Genomic DNA, 17669 nt, shown 5'->3' with positions numbered 1-17669 from the left:
CATTCTTGACACTGGTCTTGATGGAGCCAAAATGGCACCATTGTGCCTTAAAGAAAAGAAAGTGTGGGATGAGACACAAGGGTTGCAAAAATGTAGAATTTGAAGGGATGGAGAAACTTGCCCCCCAAAAGGGAGATTTGGGGGCTTTTCCAGACTGGTCCAAAGGAGTATGTGCTCCTTGGATTCTGCTGCGTTGCTTTTTGCCACAGCATACACTTATCCCATTCTATTAGGAGGCTGTTTAGGTAGCCGTTTCTTGCATCTGCATTACATCTCCCCTCCTGCAGTACTTACATTGACCCATGGATACATCGACTCAGATTTCTTGGGTCAATTTTTGGACTAAAATTTCTAGACTTAGAATCATAGAATCATAAAGTTGGAAGAGACCCCCAGAACTGGACACAAAGCAGAATAGAGTGGCACTATGACTTCCCTTGATCTAGACACTATACTTCTATTGATGCAGCCTAAAATCGCATTGGCCTTTTTAGCTGCCGCATCACACTGTTGACTCATGTTCAACTTGTGGTCTACTTGGACTCCTAGATCCCTTTCACATGTAGTTTCATTCAGCCAGGTGTCCCCCATCCTATATCTGTGCTTTTCATTTTTCTGCCCTAAGTGCAGTACCTTACATTTCTCCGTGTTGAATTTCATTTTGTTAGCTTTGGCCCAGTTTTCTAGTCTGTTCAGGTCATTTTGAATCTTGATCCTGTCCTCTGGAGTATTAGCTACTCCTCCTAATTTGGTGTCATCTGCAAATTTGATAAGTATTCCCCCAATTTTTTCTTCCAAGTCATTGATAAAGATGTTGAATAGCCCTGGGCCCAGGACAGAGCCCTGTGGGACCCAAATGGTCACTTCTCTCCAGGATGAAAAGGAGCCATTGCTGAGCACCCTTTGGCTTCGGCCGGTCAGCCAGTTACAAATCCATCTGACAGTTACTTTATACGGAGGGACCTAGGATTTGGTTCCAAGATCCCCAGTGGATAACAAAATCTGTGGATGCTCAAGTCCCATTAAATACAATGGCAGAGCAAAATGTTGTCCCTTATATAAAATGGAAAATCAAGGTTTACTATCTGGAATGTATAAAAATATTTTCAAGCAGTGGATGCTTGGATCCATGGATAAAAAATCCATGGATAAGGAGGGCTGACTATATATGAGTATATGCAGTATATATAAATCATGTGGTTCTCACTTGCATCCCTTATTTGCACCTTTGACAAAAAGAAAAGATGCAAATATCAAGAAGAAGAAAAACAAACCACAGAAACTAACCATCAAATTAAATATTGCGGGTGAAGAGTGAAACAAGAGAGAGAAGCGGAGAGTGGGAAACCAAGTTAAAAGGTTGTGAAGACCGGGCTTTTTCCCACAATAGTGACACACACACACACACACATATATATATTCTTTCAGCATTGCTTCCTGACTCACCAAAACGCCATTCCCCTCAGTGCTAGAACAGTTGTATGTGTATTTGTATGTGTATGTGTATGTGTATGTGCAGCAATGTCGTCCCTCCTCCTTCCACTGTCAATCTGAAAACACAGCGCTCTCTGCTTCAGATGTGGAAAGTTGTGGTTGGCCTTTGTTGCACCCAGCAATCTTTGTCCCGAAGACTCCTGCCGTTTCACAGTCACCCACAGCAAAAAGGAAGAAAAAAAAACCCACAACGGCTTTCAGATGAACGTTGTTCTCATCGCAACTGCTTTGGCGCTGCAAAGTTTGCTTTTTGGCGACGTTTTCATGAGGATGGCGCGTTCTGTCAAACAGAGGCAACACTTTTGTGCCGCTGCTTCGCTCTGCACCAGTGGCCCATCCGCACCACATACCTTTTTATATAGCACTACAATTCTGCTGTAACTGCCATATCTGCATCCTATGGAATTGCGGTATTTGTAGTTTGTCGAACCGCAGATTACTTTGGCTGAGAAATCTAAATATCCCCCCCAAAAAAACCCTTCAACTCCATGGACTTCATAAGAAGGAACCGTGATAGTTAATGTGGGATGATAACGTTATAACTGTGTAGTGTGAATGGGCTTCAGGGCTGGCCCTAGGAGAAATGCTATCCCTGGGCAAGGATGTCATTGGTTCCCTTGCCTCCATTTTGTTCCATGTTTGAATTATGCTTTCTAAAACAATCTGCATGATTTATCCTTCTAATGGTTTCTGTGTGCCTTGAAGTCATTTCTGACTCATGGCGACCCAAAGGCAAACAGATCATGGGGTTTTCTTGGCAAGGTTTGTTCAGAGGTGGTTTGCCATTGCCATCCCCTGAGGCTGAGAGAGTGTGACTTGCCCAAGGTTATACAATATGTTTCATGGCTTAGTGGGGAATTGAACCCTGGTTTCCTATATGGTTGAGGATAGGAGGTCTTGGAGATGTCTCATCCATGCGCTTGGCATGAGTCAGGGCCAACTCAAAAGCAGTTAAGAACCACAACACCTTTAATCATAGCATTTTTTCACTATTAAATCCTTAATGCATACTCATTACATCTTCCCAGTTTGTGCCAAATAAAATTAAACCGGGGATGTCAAAAGTTGAAAACACAAGCTGGAAATTGTATCCGGAATATACAGAGGGAGTTTGTAGTGACCTGAATTGGGGCATCAGCGACAGGCGCATGCCGGGTATGTTTCGCTGGGCATCCGACCCAAAGGCTCCATTAGCCGAAGTGATGGCAGATTCTCCCGGAATCCTGGCTGAATGAACACATTGGAGCAAACTCTTGGATCAAACAAGCCAGATGCTGTAAGTGGTCTTTCAAATAAACTCCAAATGTAAGCAAAATCCCATCCGCCTCAATAGCTTTGGCTTTCATTCAGAGCTTCTGATGTCAATGAATCATAGAATCATAGAGTTGGAAGAGACTCCAAGGGCCATTCAGTCCAACCCCATTCTGCCATGCAGGAACTCTCAATCGAAGCATCCCCAACAGATGGCCATCCAGCCTCTGTTTAAAGACCTCCAAAGGAGACTCCACCAAAAACCTCCAAGGGAGTGTCTTCCACTGTTGAACAGCTCTCACTGTCAGGACGTTCCTCCTAATGTTGAGCTGGAATCTCTTTTCCACTAGCTTGCATCCATTGCTCTAGGTCCTATTCTCTGGGGCAGCAGGAAACAAGCTTGCTCCATCCTCAATATGACATCCTTTTAAATAGTTAAACAAGACTATCACATCACCTCTTCACCTTCTCTTCTCCAGGCTAAAAATACCCAGCACCCTACCCAAATTGTTACACATGGTTCATATTCTCAAGAGGGAAGTAAATATGTAATTATGGCATTGGGACTATTACCCATTCAGATGGGAACTCTCATTGAACAATGGGACACAATGCTCATCAGAACATGTTCATCAGGATGACTGTATCATGGCCATGCTCTGGTTATGCATGCATAATGATCTGTTCAAGGACCCATTTGTATGTCTTTTTAGCTATCCATGGTATCATAGAATCATAGAGTTGGAACAGACCACAAAGGCCATCCAGTCCAACCCCATTCTGCCATGCAGGAACTCACCATCAAAGCATACCAGACAGATGGCCATCCAGCCTCTGTTTAAAGACCTCAGAAGAAGGAGACTCCACTACACTCCAAGGAAGGAGTTTGTTCCACTGTCAAACAGCCCTTACTGTTAGGAAGTTCCTCCTAACGTTGAGGTGGAATCTCTTTTCCTGGAGCTTGCATCCATTGTTCCGGATCCTAATCTCTGGAGCAGCAGAAAACAAGCTTGTTCTCTCCTCAGCATGACATCCCGTCAAATATTTAAACAGGGCTATCATATCATCCCTTAACCTTCTCTTCTCCAGCCTAAACATCCCCATCTCCCTAAGTCATTCTTCATAGGGCATGGCTTCCAGGCCCTTCACCATTTTAGTTGCCCTCCTTTGGACGCGCTCTCAACATCGTTTTTGAATTGTGGTGCCCAGAACTGGACGCAATACTCTAGGTGAGGCCTGACCAGAGCAGAATAGAGTGGCACTATGACTTCCCTTGATCTAGACACTATACTTCTATTGATGCAGCCTAAAATCGCATTGGCCTTGTTAGCTGCTGCATTGCACTGTTGGCTCATGTTCAATTTGTGGTCTACTTGGACTCCCAGATCCCATCCTAAATGCTCTTCTCCAGCATCACATCTCAAATGAGTCAATTTTCTTTTTGTTGGCTTTTTTCACTCTCCAGCTCTCACATCTCCAATTCTTCCACAGCTGCCCTTCCCAATCCTAGTCTTCTTCTGATTTCTTGGTTGCAGTCTCCATTCTGATGTATGGGAACTCTTTGGCTATTTGAATTTTCTTGTTATCTAGGATGAATTCTTGCAGATCTTCCATGGTCATTATTTTTTATTATTATTATTTAATGTTCAGAATTAGTCCAGCCTTAGCATTTTCTTCCTTGATCTTCAATAGTTGCTCCAGATTGGTTTCTGCTAGTAATAGTGTGTCATCTGCGTACTGTAGACTGTTAATATTAATGAGGTCCTGTTTTATTTAACTAAACTGAGCACCGGAAATAGATTGAATTAGATGTTTTAGACTATTGAAAATAGCAGACATACGTTGCAACCAGAGTTTCTGCTTTTGAATCACTCAGACTTAAGAGTAGTTAATCCAGGGCAAATAGTCCCTGACTTGCTGGTGTTGGTCCTGCAACTGGATGGAAATGAGGGATGAGAAGCAAAACAGGAAAGTAGCACAGGCACTCAGAACTTCACCAAATGCATGATGTATGTTATGTACAAGTCACCTCATAACCTAGAGCTATTATTTTCATTTCTCATAACTCTTTTTACAAGTGAGAACAGGCTAAGAAGCAGTTTCCTGGGAGGAATGGTTTTCATTATCTACAAATCAGTAACACCAGTATCTCACCCTGCGGCATTTGTTTCCTTCTTTCCAAAAGAAATGCACAGCGTACATACCAGGGGTGTAGCTACAAGAGGATGGCAGCACATGAAAATTAATGGCCCCTCCAAATAAGAATTCAGTTGAAATTTTCCTTTGTTTCCAAAATTTCCAGCATTGCGGAGAGCAAGATTCTGAAATTGTGAAGTCGAAGGCTTTCATGGCCGGCATCCATAGTCTTTTTAGTCTTTTTCAGGCGATGAGGCCATGTTCTAGAAGAGTTTATTCCTGATGTTTCTGGAAATGGTTTGCACCTAGAACCCTACTATTTGTTCCATTTGCATTCTTGGCCCCTTGGCCAGCCAAAGTGACCGAAACCACATTTTAAAGTTACTGCGATGATAGAGATGTAGGAAATGAATGACAATTTCAATTGAAGGGGAAGAATTTTTATTTGGAGGGTCGACGTTGTCATTTTGCCTTCTACCACTATACACCTGATATACACATTGTATGAAATCTTTCTCCCTTTTGTTCCTTGGATTTCTTCTTTCTCCTTCCCTCCTTCCCTTTTTTCTTTCCTTTCCCTCCCTCCCTCCTACACACTGGCTTTATCTGTTTAGGAGAAGACTTATCTCCAAAATTGACTAAGGGGCTCTACAGATTGGGTTGAAGGAGACGGCCGGATGCCTCACCTTTTCATCCTGGATCGGGGCTGTGGCAACCACATGCTGTGGCACCGATCCAGCCTCTAGAGAGAGCAAAAAGAAGCCAGAAAAACTGGTTCCTTTTTGCACCCTCTAAAGGGCGTCATAGCGGCAATGGGGAGGCATGATGATGCCCCTTCAGCGCTATGCAGTTTGGATGCGGCACCAGAGATACATCATCATGGCACACGCCATGTGGATCGTCGCATGCCAAAATGGCACCCTGGCAGCAGCATAAGGGCGTCAAGCATGGGGACGCTCAGCCCTGACCCCATCCACAGGCTGGCGCTTTTTGCCGGTGTGTACAAGGCCAATGTGCCAAAGATCCAAAGCACTGTTGCATGCTGCATACATCGCAATCTCCAGAGCTGGTTTAACTATGGGCCTGTACAGACAGGCCAAAATAAAGCTGCTTCGGATCACATTGGAAGTATGCTGTTTAAATGCTGCATGCGTCCTAAGAGACCAGAAGCCGCATCAAAGCCACGCTCCAGTCCTAAGTACTGGAACACAGCTTTAGTACACTTTCTGGCCTCTTAAGATGCATGTGTCATTTAAACAGCATACCTCCAACGTGATCCGAAGCAGCTTTATTTTGACCTGTCTGTACGGGCCCTATGCATCCTAAAATGCTGCCATGCTGCAAAATTAATGCCATTTGACACTGCTTTAACTGCTGTGACTCCTGGGGTTTGTAGTTTGTTGTGGCATCCAAGCTCTCAGACAGAGAAGGCTAAGTATCTCACCAAGCTACGAACCCCCAAATTCCTTAGCCATCAGGGCCAAACTGCATTAATCCTGCAGTGTAGATGAAGCCACCGTCTCCATTTGTAACTGGATGCACCTCGCTAAGGATTTCAGCCCAGAACAAAAACGGTGTAGGAAATTTCCTTCCATAATCTCTCTGCATTGAGCCCCAGCCAGGGGATGGTCAGCCGTTGTGCGTCTCTCAAACTATATTCACATTTCTTTATTTTGTAGCAGATTACCGTAGTTGGGAAAGTGGCAGATTACTTGAGAATCTCCTCTTTCCTCTGCGGAAAGAGTTGATGTGAAAATCTTTGCTACCTGCCTGCAGTTGTTCTCACGTCACTTGTTACCTTTCCTGTGTGAAGCTGCATCTCTCTTGCTTTGAGACTAGAAAAGAAAGGACAGAAACGAACACCTTTTAAAGGTCAACACTGCCGTCGCTTTATTTCCCACGCCTCGCATTAGTGTCTTTAGACATTTGCGAGAACGTCTGCAACAAGGGTGGCTATTCATAACAGCTGGGGTTCTGTGCTTACATTCGAACCGCGGCACGTTGCCTAAATATGATTAAATGTGTCATCTCTTAATCGAACCCAGGCTCCTGTACAATGCAGCCCTGTTGTTGTTGATCTTTGAAAGGAAGGGCGGATTTGGATGGGATCTTGCCCAGAAACCAAGCCCTTGACTTCGAATCCCTTCTCCCATATCCCCAAATCTTGCATTGCCTGACCGCGATCATTCGCTAGGAAAAAAGTATTCTGTGTATACTCAGAGGTCCTCTTCACTGTTAGGGCAGCTGTGTTGACCATAAGAAAAACTGCAAATCCATGTTATGGTGCAAATTAATTCTCCCTTCTCCAAAATTCTTGGGCTCAGAAGTGTTTTGAATTTTGTATATATATATATATATATATATATATATATATTGGGGATTTGGGAATATCTGCATATACAGTACATAAGGAGACATCTTGGAGATGCGACCCAAGTTTAAATATGAAACCAAGTTTGTGTACATTGAACCATTAGAAAGCAAAGGTATCTCTATCTCATCCACTGATGAAAATGTTTTGGCTTTGAGAATACCTTGAATTTCAGATTCCAGTGCTTCCAGGACAGATTGCACTCTTGCTTTTCAGCAGGGAAGGATTCCCTTTGTAATATGAGTTAAAGTATAGTCTTTACATTGACCTGTTGATAAGTCAACCCAGGTTTTTGGGGTCAATTTTTTGACTAACATTTCTAGACTTATACATGAGGATAACCAGTATCTCTCTGGGATTGCTATCTGTCCTTGCCTCCCTTTGGTTGGCTTTGAATCCTTACTGTTCTCCACCTTGACTTCTCTTCTTTAACTTAAACCTATGCTTTTGTCTTTTCTTTCAGGCTGGCGATGACCTGGGCACTGAAAAATTCTGCGTCGATGCCAACCAGACGGGAAACGGAAACTGGCTGAAGTACATCCGGATGGCTTGCTCTAGCGAGGAACAAAATATAGCGGTGTGCCCCATAAATGACCAGGTACGGTCCACTGTTTGGGCATTAAGCCTACCTTGATGCATTCCTCCTTGACCTTCTTCAGGAATTGTTTGTTTGTTTCTGGTCGTAGTATTGTGTTGTCTGCGTATCTTAGGTTGCTAATGTTCCTTCCTCTAGTCTTCATGTTGAGAAACTGGAATGTGTCCAAAGGAGGGCGACTAAAATGGTGAAGGGTCTGGAAACCATAAAGCTTTAGAAGTTCCTCCTAATGTTGAGCTGGAATCTCTTTTCCTGGAGCTTGTATCCATTGTTCTGAATCCTATTCTCTGGAGCAGCAGAAAACAAGCTTGCTCCCTCCTCAATATGACATCCTTTCAAATATTTAAACAGGGCTATCATATCACCTCTTAACCTTCTCTTCTCCAGGCTAAACATCCCCAGCTACCTAAGTTGCTCCTCATAGGACATGGTTTCCAGACCTTCCACCATTTTGATGGTCCTCCTTTGGACACATGGCTTCAGTTTCTCCACATCCTTTTTGAAATGTGGTACCCAGAACTGGACACAGTATTCCAGGTGGGGCCTGACCAAAGCAGGATAGTGTGACACTATTCTGTAGGATGGAGCCTACAAGAAACTCAAGTCCAGGTGCTCTTTGATGGTGGCAGATGCCTCCAGGGGTTCAATCGAATCCTGGCTGGCCACCTTGTCACATTCTAGCAGGTGGACCAGGTCCTTCTTCGGACCGTCAGCCTCTGGGAATCCTGATCTACCTGTGGAGAGGTATGGCGATACACTGAACTCCAGGCACATACTGTACTCTCCTCTGAAGTTTTTTGTGGGTTTTTTGGGCGATGTGGCCGTGTTCTAGAAGAGTTTCTTCCTGACGTTTCACCAGCATCTGTGGCTGGCATCTTCAGTTTGTATACATTGAACCATTAGAAAGCAAAGGTGCCTCCATCTCATCCACCTATGAAACAAAGTTTTGGTTTTGAGACGATTTTGGATTTCTGGATTCCAGATAAGGGAGACTCAACCTGTATATATCTTTTTCTCATTGGTATCTACTATGCAGTTGTGAGCAATCTCCCATTTTTACCATTTCCCACTTTATTTGGGCTTGCGTCTAGTCATTTCGGCAATGAAATTCCATACACATTTCTTTTTCAATGATGGCAGGTGGTTGTGATGGAAGCTGGCTGGCATTGCTGAGGGTTTAGTGGACTAATGTTTGGATCCGCTTTTGACCGCTGTCTGGGATGTCACTCCGATGATTTGCTAAAATAATTTTGGGAGATTTGGAGAGTTTTTCCAGACTGCTTACAAAGGCCCCATACAGACAGGCCAAAATAAAGCTGCTTCGGGTCACTTTGGAGGTCTGCTGTTTCAATGATGCATGCATCCTAAGAGGCTGGAAGCCATGCCAAAACCATGGTCCAGTCCTAAGGACTAGAGCACAGATTTGGCACAGCTTCTGGACTCTTAGGACGCATGCATCATTGAAACAGCAGACCTCCAAAGTGACCCAAAGCAGCTTTATTTTGGCCTGTCTGTATGGGGCCTTACTTAACTTTCTTATAAGATTTGGGGATGAATGTCCATTCATCTGAAGCACTTGGACCCATTCATTTTGAACGATGTTAAGAGGACGATCCAATCATACTATACTTCAGTAATGTATTGCAAATCTATTAGAAATGTTTTGGCGACGTACATGCCTCTGCGCATATTAGACGGGTCATTTTTAGGTATGGGAAGAACCTTGGTACCGTTCTCAATTTCCAAAGCCTTTTCTTTTCTTTTTCTTTATTATTATTATTATTATTATTATTATTATTATAATCTTCTTATACCGAAAAAAGTTAACACCTCTTGCAAATTGTCAGCTTTATCTTTCCTGCCACGAGGTGACATTCATTTCTACAAATGACAAAGGAACCCAAAGTCCTTTAAAAGAGTCACACGTTGAATGCGTGTTCTCATAAGAGCTTCATACTTCAGATGCACGGAGGAGACACAGGTTGTGCTCAATGCACAAGTTGCTCTTCTAACAACTTAGGGATGCTAGCTTGGAAAGAAATCTCACCGATCGGTCTCCGGGTAAGTTGCCAAACCCCTGCATCTTTAAAAATCAGCTTTCAGATTTCTTCCAACAATGATATTTGAAATGGCAGGGATGGAGAGAGAAGTCAAATATGGACCCCTTTAGCAAGCGATTCAGGGAGAAAAGGGGGAAAGAAAAACAGCATGATGCCTAGAAAGGGCTCAATGGTCGTCCTGTTATGCAGACTCTGTTATTGGTGTTCTCTGAAGTTGCTGAAGCCACAGATGTTGGTGAAACATCAGGAATGAACTCTTCTAGGACATGGCCACATTGCCCGAAAAACCCACCAAAAACTATAGCCGCGTTAGTCTGCAGAACCAGTATATATAGAGTTCTGGGAGCACCTTTGGGACGGAAAGAAAGAAGTTGGTGGCATGAGCCTTCCTAGACTTCAGTCCAAATGCATCTGAGGAAGTAGGCTGAAGTCTGGGAAAGCTCATGCTGCCAACTTCTTTATATAATAATAATAATAATAATAATAATAATAATAATAATAATAATAATATTTATATCCCACTTGTCTATGAAATGCAATAGGGGCGGCTTACAACATTAAAATATACATATGCAAACCATCATCCCCACCGACCCTTAAAATACAATTTAACCCGATTATTTCAAGGTGCTACAAGACCTTTAATTCACAGTTCTTTTTTTCTTTCCTCTCCCTTTCTCTCCCATCCATCCAATATTATATATTATATTATATTATATTATATTATATTATTCTGTTTGGCTTGCATTGGTCAGGACTGCATACGACGAACCATCTAAGCCTCTGTTTTCTAATGCAATTTGGAAAAGGCTCGGCTGGAGGACATCTTATTATTTGCGCACTGTCTGTATGTCTGGATCTAAAATATTGCTCATTTAGCGCAACATACCCAATGAACCCTTAAATAGCCCCTTGTATAGAGAGAAAGAAAGAGATTTTTCCCTTTCATTTGGAAAGCACTCAGCGACATGATCTTGATTCCATTACCAAAAGGAAAGTCCAAAACCATATTGGATATGTGCAGGCCTCCGAAGATGCCTTTAAAGCAGCAAGAGGAATTCATGCGCTGGCTCAATGGGTGCTCAAAACACCAAAAAGGATTTGCGCAGGAAGCTCCTCTAGTGTCCAAGACCTTTGAAAATTGCCTTGTTTTTGGGCATGTTTTGTATTAGATTCTTATGGCAGATGTCTTTTATCATTACATGTCCCCCAGGTGCGATTTCTGCGGCGATGATTTTGCTTTTGTATTAAGTTGGGAGCAACTGCATTTGAAAGAGATTTATGTTAATTTATAATCCGCCTTGATCCTTTTGGAAAAGTGGGATATAAATAAATCTATTATTATTATTATTATTATTATTATTATTATTATTATTATTATTATTTCATCCATTGCGTTACAGAAAGGTCAAGTGCTTTTTGGTTGTTCTACTTTTAAAGTCTTCGCTCATTTGAACTGTGGAACCCTTCTTCTTGCATCCTCACCTACAAATATTATTATTATTAATATTATATATATATATATATAATGTTTATTTGTATAGCGTCATAGGATATACTCCTTTACAAAGGAGAGAAGACAATCCAAAATAGAAACGAAAGCCTGCGGCGCACAACCTAAAACCACAAACTAGATGATAAAATTAATAAAACATTACTATAACACGGTTAAAACAGTACTACAAAAGTGTAAATTAATACTAACAATTTATAAAAGTAATAAAACATTACTATAACATGGTTAAAACAAGACCATGGAAGTGTAAATTAATACCAATAATATGGTCACAAAATCAAAACGAAGGTTGGAAGGCTTCCCCGAATCGAATAGTCTTTAATTTGGACTCATGGGAAGGAGATTCCAAAAATGGGGTTCAATAAAGGTTTAGGAGACGACCCTGTAACCTCAGATAGATTTTTAAAAATACAAATATAAGGGAGGAATAGATAGATAGATAGATAGATAGATAGATAGATAGATAGATAGATAGCAGACAACAGTGAACATAAATTTAATTGGTAAATGGTGCCCTCTTGTGGATAAATTAAAAAGGTCGTTTTCTCGAAAGGCCAACATTTTCAGCTGCAGTAAGCCATTGACAATAACTTTTTGAAACGGTTCAAGAGTCGGCCGTATCTCTTGATCAAAATTATACGTGGTTAAAGACTAGAATATATTCACTTTTTTCCCCAAAGGATAGGTTAAGCAAAAAAGGAAGGCGCATGTTGTTTTGTGCCCGCAAGCGAAACCGTGCCAATGCCATTCTCTCCGTCTTGTTCTAGATGGTCAACAAATGATCCTTTAAGGTTTGGTGTGCTCCCAGGCAGCGCAATATTTCCATTACCATAAACATTGAGATATCGCTCAATTCCACAGCGCGCCAAATCCAAATTTAAGGAAAGCTTTCGAATGGGTTGGGATTCGAAGGGTCTTATTGGAAAGAACGCCCCAAGATGAAAGTTTGCTTTTGAAGTTCGTTGGCTTCCAAGGAATAATTTGATCAATAGTAAAAAGATACATTTGTGCAATTGACATTGTTAGCGGATCCTTCATTGCAGTGCAGCCTCCTTTACGTTGCTACTACATGTTTTTGTGGTCCATGATCTCGGTTCCGGAATAATGCGGCCTTGGGGTGAATGCAGCTAAAAAAGGCAAGGAAGTTCTAGGCTGCATCAGTGATTCTATGATTCTATAAGTATAGTGTCTAGACTGAGAGAAGTAATAGTGGACTCTATGCTGCTTTGGTTAGGCCTCACATGGAATAGTGTCCAGTTCTGGGCACCACAATTCAAAAAGGATGTTGAGAAACTGGAGCATGTCCAAAGGAGGGTGACCAAAATGGTGAAGGGTCTGGAAACCATGCCCTATGAGGAACGACTTAGGGAGCTGGGGATGCTTAGCCTGGAGAAAAGAAGGTGAAGATGGGACATGGTATGCACTTAGGGCAGAAAAATGAAATGTACAGATATAGGATGAGGGACACCTGGCTAAATAAGCGACTTATATGTGTGAAAGGGATCTGGGAGTCCAAGGAGACCACAAGTTGAACATGAGTCAACAGTGCGATGCGGCAGCTAAAAAGGCCAATGCAATTTCAGGCTGCATCAATAGAAGTATAGTGTCTAGATCAAGGGAAGTAATAGTGCCACTCTATTCTGCTCTGGTCAGACCCCATCTGGAATATTGTGTCCAGTTCTGGGCACCACAATTCAAAAGGGATGTTGAGAAACTGGAGCCATGTGTCCAAAGGAGGGCGACTAAAATGGTGAAGGGTCTGGAAACCATGCCTTATGAGGAAAGACTTAGAGAGCTGGGGATGTTTAGCCTGGAGAAGAGAAGGTTAAGGGGTGATATGATAGCCTTGTTTAATTATTTGAAGGGATGTCATATTGAGGAAGAAGCAAGCTTGTTTTCTGCCACTTACTATAAAATGCCATACATATGCAAAGTCACCTGCCCCTTTTGTTCTATGGTTATTTTCATCTTCTAATGCATGCCTGCCAGATTTTCCTTCAAAATGTGCGTTCCCTTTTTGCAATGTGGAGATGAGTGGCAGCATATTGGGTACGTTTGTCTTATTATGCATTGCTGCTTTATGGTCCTCATTCAAAATACAGGAGCAGAACAGAGGTCTGGATCACTGACGGAGAGGGAAATAATGCAGTCAGCTCTCCACATTTGCAACTTGGACTTCTGCAAAATTTGATTACACTCATCCCTCCATATTTGTGGCTTTGAGTATTCATGGATTTGATTAATATGTTCTCTCTAGGAATACCTAGGGACTCCGGCGCAACTCTATGGTCAAGTTGCACTGAAAGACCGAGAGATTCCTAGAGAGGACACTCTTACTAGGCATTTGTAGCTCCTCTGGTGCAGTCTAGTGGTCAGGGTCTGTTGGACATTGACCACAGAGTTGCACTGGAGGACCTAGAGATTCCTAGAGAGGTGTCATCTCAGGTCAAAACATGGTGTTTTTGTTATTTGCCATTTTTCCATATTCTCGGGGGTCTTGTGCCCCTAACCCTAGTGAATATGGAGGGACAAGTGTATTTGCAGATTCCTAGAGAGAACACTTTTGGGGGCATTTGACGGTCCCTCCAGTATAATTTTATGGTCAGTTTCCTGTGGACATTTCCCATAGACTTGTGCTGAAGGACCTACAGATCCCAAGAGAGATATTCTCTTGGGTTAATAAACAATAGCATTTTGTAATTTGCAGTTTTCCCACTTTCACCAGGGTCCTGAGCCCTTGACCCCAGTGAATGTGGAGGGCCCACATTCATTTGCAAATGCTCCTGGATATCTGTTTTCCTTATTCACTTTGTGACTGGCATAATCCCAGATTTTTACATCATTGTATTATATACACTGAGAGCCTAAGTACTTTAAAGGCACCAGATCCTTTAGGTCAGTACTTAGATAGGAGACCACCAACGGATACCAGGGACTATCTATTTCAGAGGAAAGAACTAGCAAAACCACCTCTGAGTATCCTTTGCCTGAGAAAACCTTTTGCATTTCACAACTCAAAGGCACATATACCCTAAATAATTATTATTATTATTATAATTATTATTATTACTATTATTTCCCCACCTCTCCCTGAGGATCAAGGCAGGATAACGACCTGATAAAATACGTCCAATAATACAATTAAAAATAAAGTATTATCTACAGCAGATCAATAGAATCTAGAAAAATAATATCAGATGAAAACCAATTAAAGGCACCATATCTTGTATGATCTTGGAAGCTAAATAGGGTCAGCCCTGGTTAGCACTTGGATGGGGGTCCACCAACAAATACCAGGCGCTATGTTTCAGAGGAAAAGACTAGCAAGAACAAGGGGTCGCCTTTTTGATTACCAGGCTTTTACATAGAAGAATATTAAGTAAAATGATAGAGGTAAAAATTCTCTGTTGATGAAGATACAGAATTGAGAAAGATGTAAGGAAGTAAAATTGATGTATGGCATGTACATTTATATCGGTATGTATAACTGGTATTTTATATGTGATAAAAGTCAATAAAAATATGCAGCGCACCATCAGCTTATGTGGGGGATCCGTTCCGGACACCCCTGCGTAAGCCGAATTGCGCACATGCTCCAGCTCCATTGGAATGAATGGGGCTCATGCATGTGGCGGTTCAGTGGCACGCACATGCTACGGGCACACGTCCCATTCGTTCCAATGGGACACACCACCCACTCATGTGCAGTGTCTCGCATAGGGTTAAATCTGCGTATAGCACATCCGCGTACAATGCGGGCGCAATACATACCAAATGTATAACTGAAAATTAACTGGAAATGGGGTGAATTTTGTGTGCTATCAAATTATTTTCAGACCATGAGCATCTGACAAAGTTGGCATAGGACCGATTGGTCATAAAAAGGTTAAATTGTGGATCATTATCAGACCAATCCATTGACAGCATGCCGTATCTGCCCAAAATTTGCACAAGAGACAAAGTGGCTGTGCGGATTTAATTTTTTCTCCTCTTCTCTTCTCTTTCTTTTTCTCTTTCTCTCTTTCTCTGGCCTTTTGTCGTAAATGTCTAGATTTATTATAAAGTCATTAGAGAAATTGAACCCGGAGAAGAGCTGCTGACGTATATGAAAGAAGGCGCTTACTCCGCTGGGAACATGCCACCGAGTTTGGAAGGTGAGACAACCCCTCTCTCCATTCCCTTTAAGTCACTCAAACTGTACTGGAAATTAAATCAAGGTGAGGAAAAGAAATCCAAAGCAGCGGGGAACGGGCTTATTTTGGACAATCTGTCGGGGCCCGTAGGTTTGGCTTTATTTTTATTCTGAAATGATAGCTTCCAAACCATACCCAAAAAGAAAGCGAACGCCCCTAGCTACCTGGGACCCAGCAAAGCTCCATTTTGCAAAATCTGACCATATTGATCTACCTCCGGCAGTCGCTTACTAATTGCTTTCCAAACATAATAGCCCTATCATCATCAAACATTTGTCTTTTGAATACTTGGCTTTTGCAAGTCCCTTTTTACCTACCAAAAAAAGAAAGGGCTTTCTCTCCTCGCTTCTCCAGGCGCACGCTGAATTGCATTAGGAAAGAAAGGTTAAAATGTTCCACACAAAGATAATTATCATTTTTAACAGACAAAAAAAGAAAAGAAAAGAAAAATAAAATAAAATAAAACCCTTTTCTCCCAACGGCTGCCAAATGCAACAGACCCCCCCTTAACGCGGCAGGGATTTTGAACAGGGCTCTTGAATTCCTTTGAGATCTACAGTTCTGGGAGATTAGCATGTAGATGGTACATAATTGGGTCCCCCCTCGGTCTCTTTGAAAGCCATTATGGCCTGGCATATTAGTTTAGTTTAGTTTGTTGGTTACTTTCCGGCTCTGTCCTGAGTGTTCCTGGAGGAGTGCATGCAATATGGATCAGATGGAGAGGACTGACAATGTAGCTCTGAGATCTCTCCTCTTCGTGCCATAGGCCTGAATTAGGGTTGGGATATTCCTAATAGGAAATGAATTTATTACAGCACATGGCCAGCACCAAAATATAGCACATCCTATCTCCTTGCATTCCTACAAGATGAGGGCAAAGCTGACATCAGCAGTCAGTCACCTCCTTGGGCAGTTCTAGATAGGCCCACTGTTAGTATGTGTTCTCCTCCTGTCTTAGACTAGGATTCTGGAAGACCAGGGTTTGAATCCCTGCTCCGTTATGGAAACTCAGTGGGCGATCTTGGGCAAGTCATCCTCTGACAGCCTCAAAGGAAGGTAATTTCATCCAACCTAAACAATTCTTGCCTCTGTGTTGATAGAAGTTGGAAATGATGTGAAGGTAAACAACAAGAGAGGAGAAGCAGGAGGAATGGAAATGGAGATAAAGATGAAGAAGAGATTCCATCTCAACATTAGGAGGAACTTCCTGACAGTAAGGAAGTGTAGTGGAGTCTCCTTCCTTAGAGGTTTTTAAACAGAGGCTGGATGGCCATCTGTCGGGGATGCTTTGATTTAGATTTCCTGCATGGCAGAATGGGTTGGATTGGATGGCCCTTCGGGTCTCTTCCAACTCTATGATTCTATGAGTCTAAGATGGAGGTGGAGATGGAGGTGGAGTCCAAGTAGATCACAAGTAGAACATGAGTCAACAGTGTGATGCTGCAGCTACAAAGGCCAATGCAATTTTGGGCTGCATCAATAGAGGTATAGTGTCTAGATCAAGGGAAGTAATAGTCCCACTCTATTATGCTTTGGTCAGGCCCCACTTAGAATATTGTGTCCAGTTCTGGGCACCACAATTCAAAAAGGATGTAGAGAAACTGGAGCATGTCCAAAGGAGGGCGACTAAAATGGTGAAGGGTCTGGAAACCATGCCCTATGAGGAACAACTTAGGGAGCTGGGGATGTTTAGTTTGGGGAAGAGAAGGTTCAGAGGTGATATGATAGCCCTGTTTAAATACTTGAAGGGATGTCATATTGAGGAGGGAGAAAGCTTGTTTTCTGCTGCTCCAGAGACTAAGACATGGAGCAATGGATGCAAGCTCCCAGAAACCTCAGCCAGCTTGCTCAACATTCAGAAATTATGGAAGACAAAGTGGAGGGGGGGGAATCTAGTAGACCAAAGTTTGGGAATCACTGGGCCAAACCAGTAACCCATAAAAGTTACGCAGGCTCAAAGCCATGTCTTCTTTACATGAGCCGATCCATCCATAACATGGTGGCTTTCCATTGCAACGCCTGTTCCTAGCATTAAATTAGTGTTGACGCTGAC

General features: G+C 42.4%; 1 protein-coding gene across 4 annotated transcripts in view; it reads left to right on the top strand.

Annotated features, from left to right (window-relative positions):
• The window catches only part of PRDM16 (PR/SET domain 16), a 228737-nt gene that overhangs the window by 176802 nt on the left and 34266 nt on the right, over nucleotides 1-17669 (top strand). For 3 of the 4 annotated variants that reach the window (XM_042478732.1, XM_042478731.1, XM_042478734.1), the window contains exons 3-4: nucleotides 7716-7850; nucleotides 15475-15577. In XM_042478732.1, the coding sequence (XP_042334666.1) occupies nucleotides 7716-7850; nucleotides 15475-15577 (238 nt within the window). Of the gene's footprint in view, nucleotides 1-7715; nucleotides 7851-9808; nucleotides 9909-15474; nucleotides 15578-17669 lie in introns of those variants that run through there. The other variant, XM_042478735.1, reaches the window with a different exon arrangement.

Source organism: Sceloporus undulatus, chromosome 7 (genome assembly GCF_019175285.1).
Source record: "Sceloporus undulatus isolate JIND9_A2432 ecotype Alabama chromosome 7, SceUnd_v1.1, whole genome shotgun sequence".
NCBI classification, from domain to species: Eukaryota; Metazoa; Chordata; class Lepidosauria; order Squamata; family Phrynosomatidae; genus Sceloporus; species Sceloporus undulatus.
The sequence above is the reverse complement of the archived record's forward strand: the minus strand, read 5'-3'. Positions and strand labels throughout refer to the sequence as shown.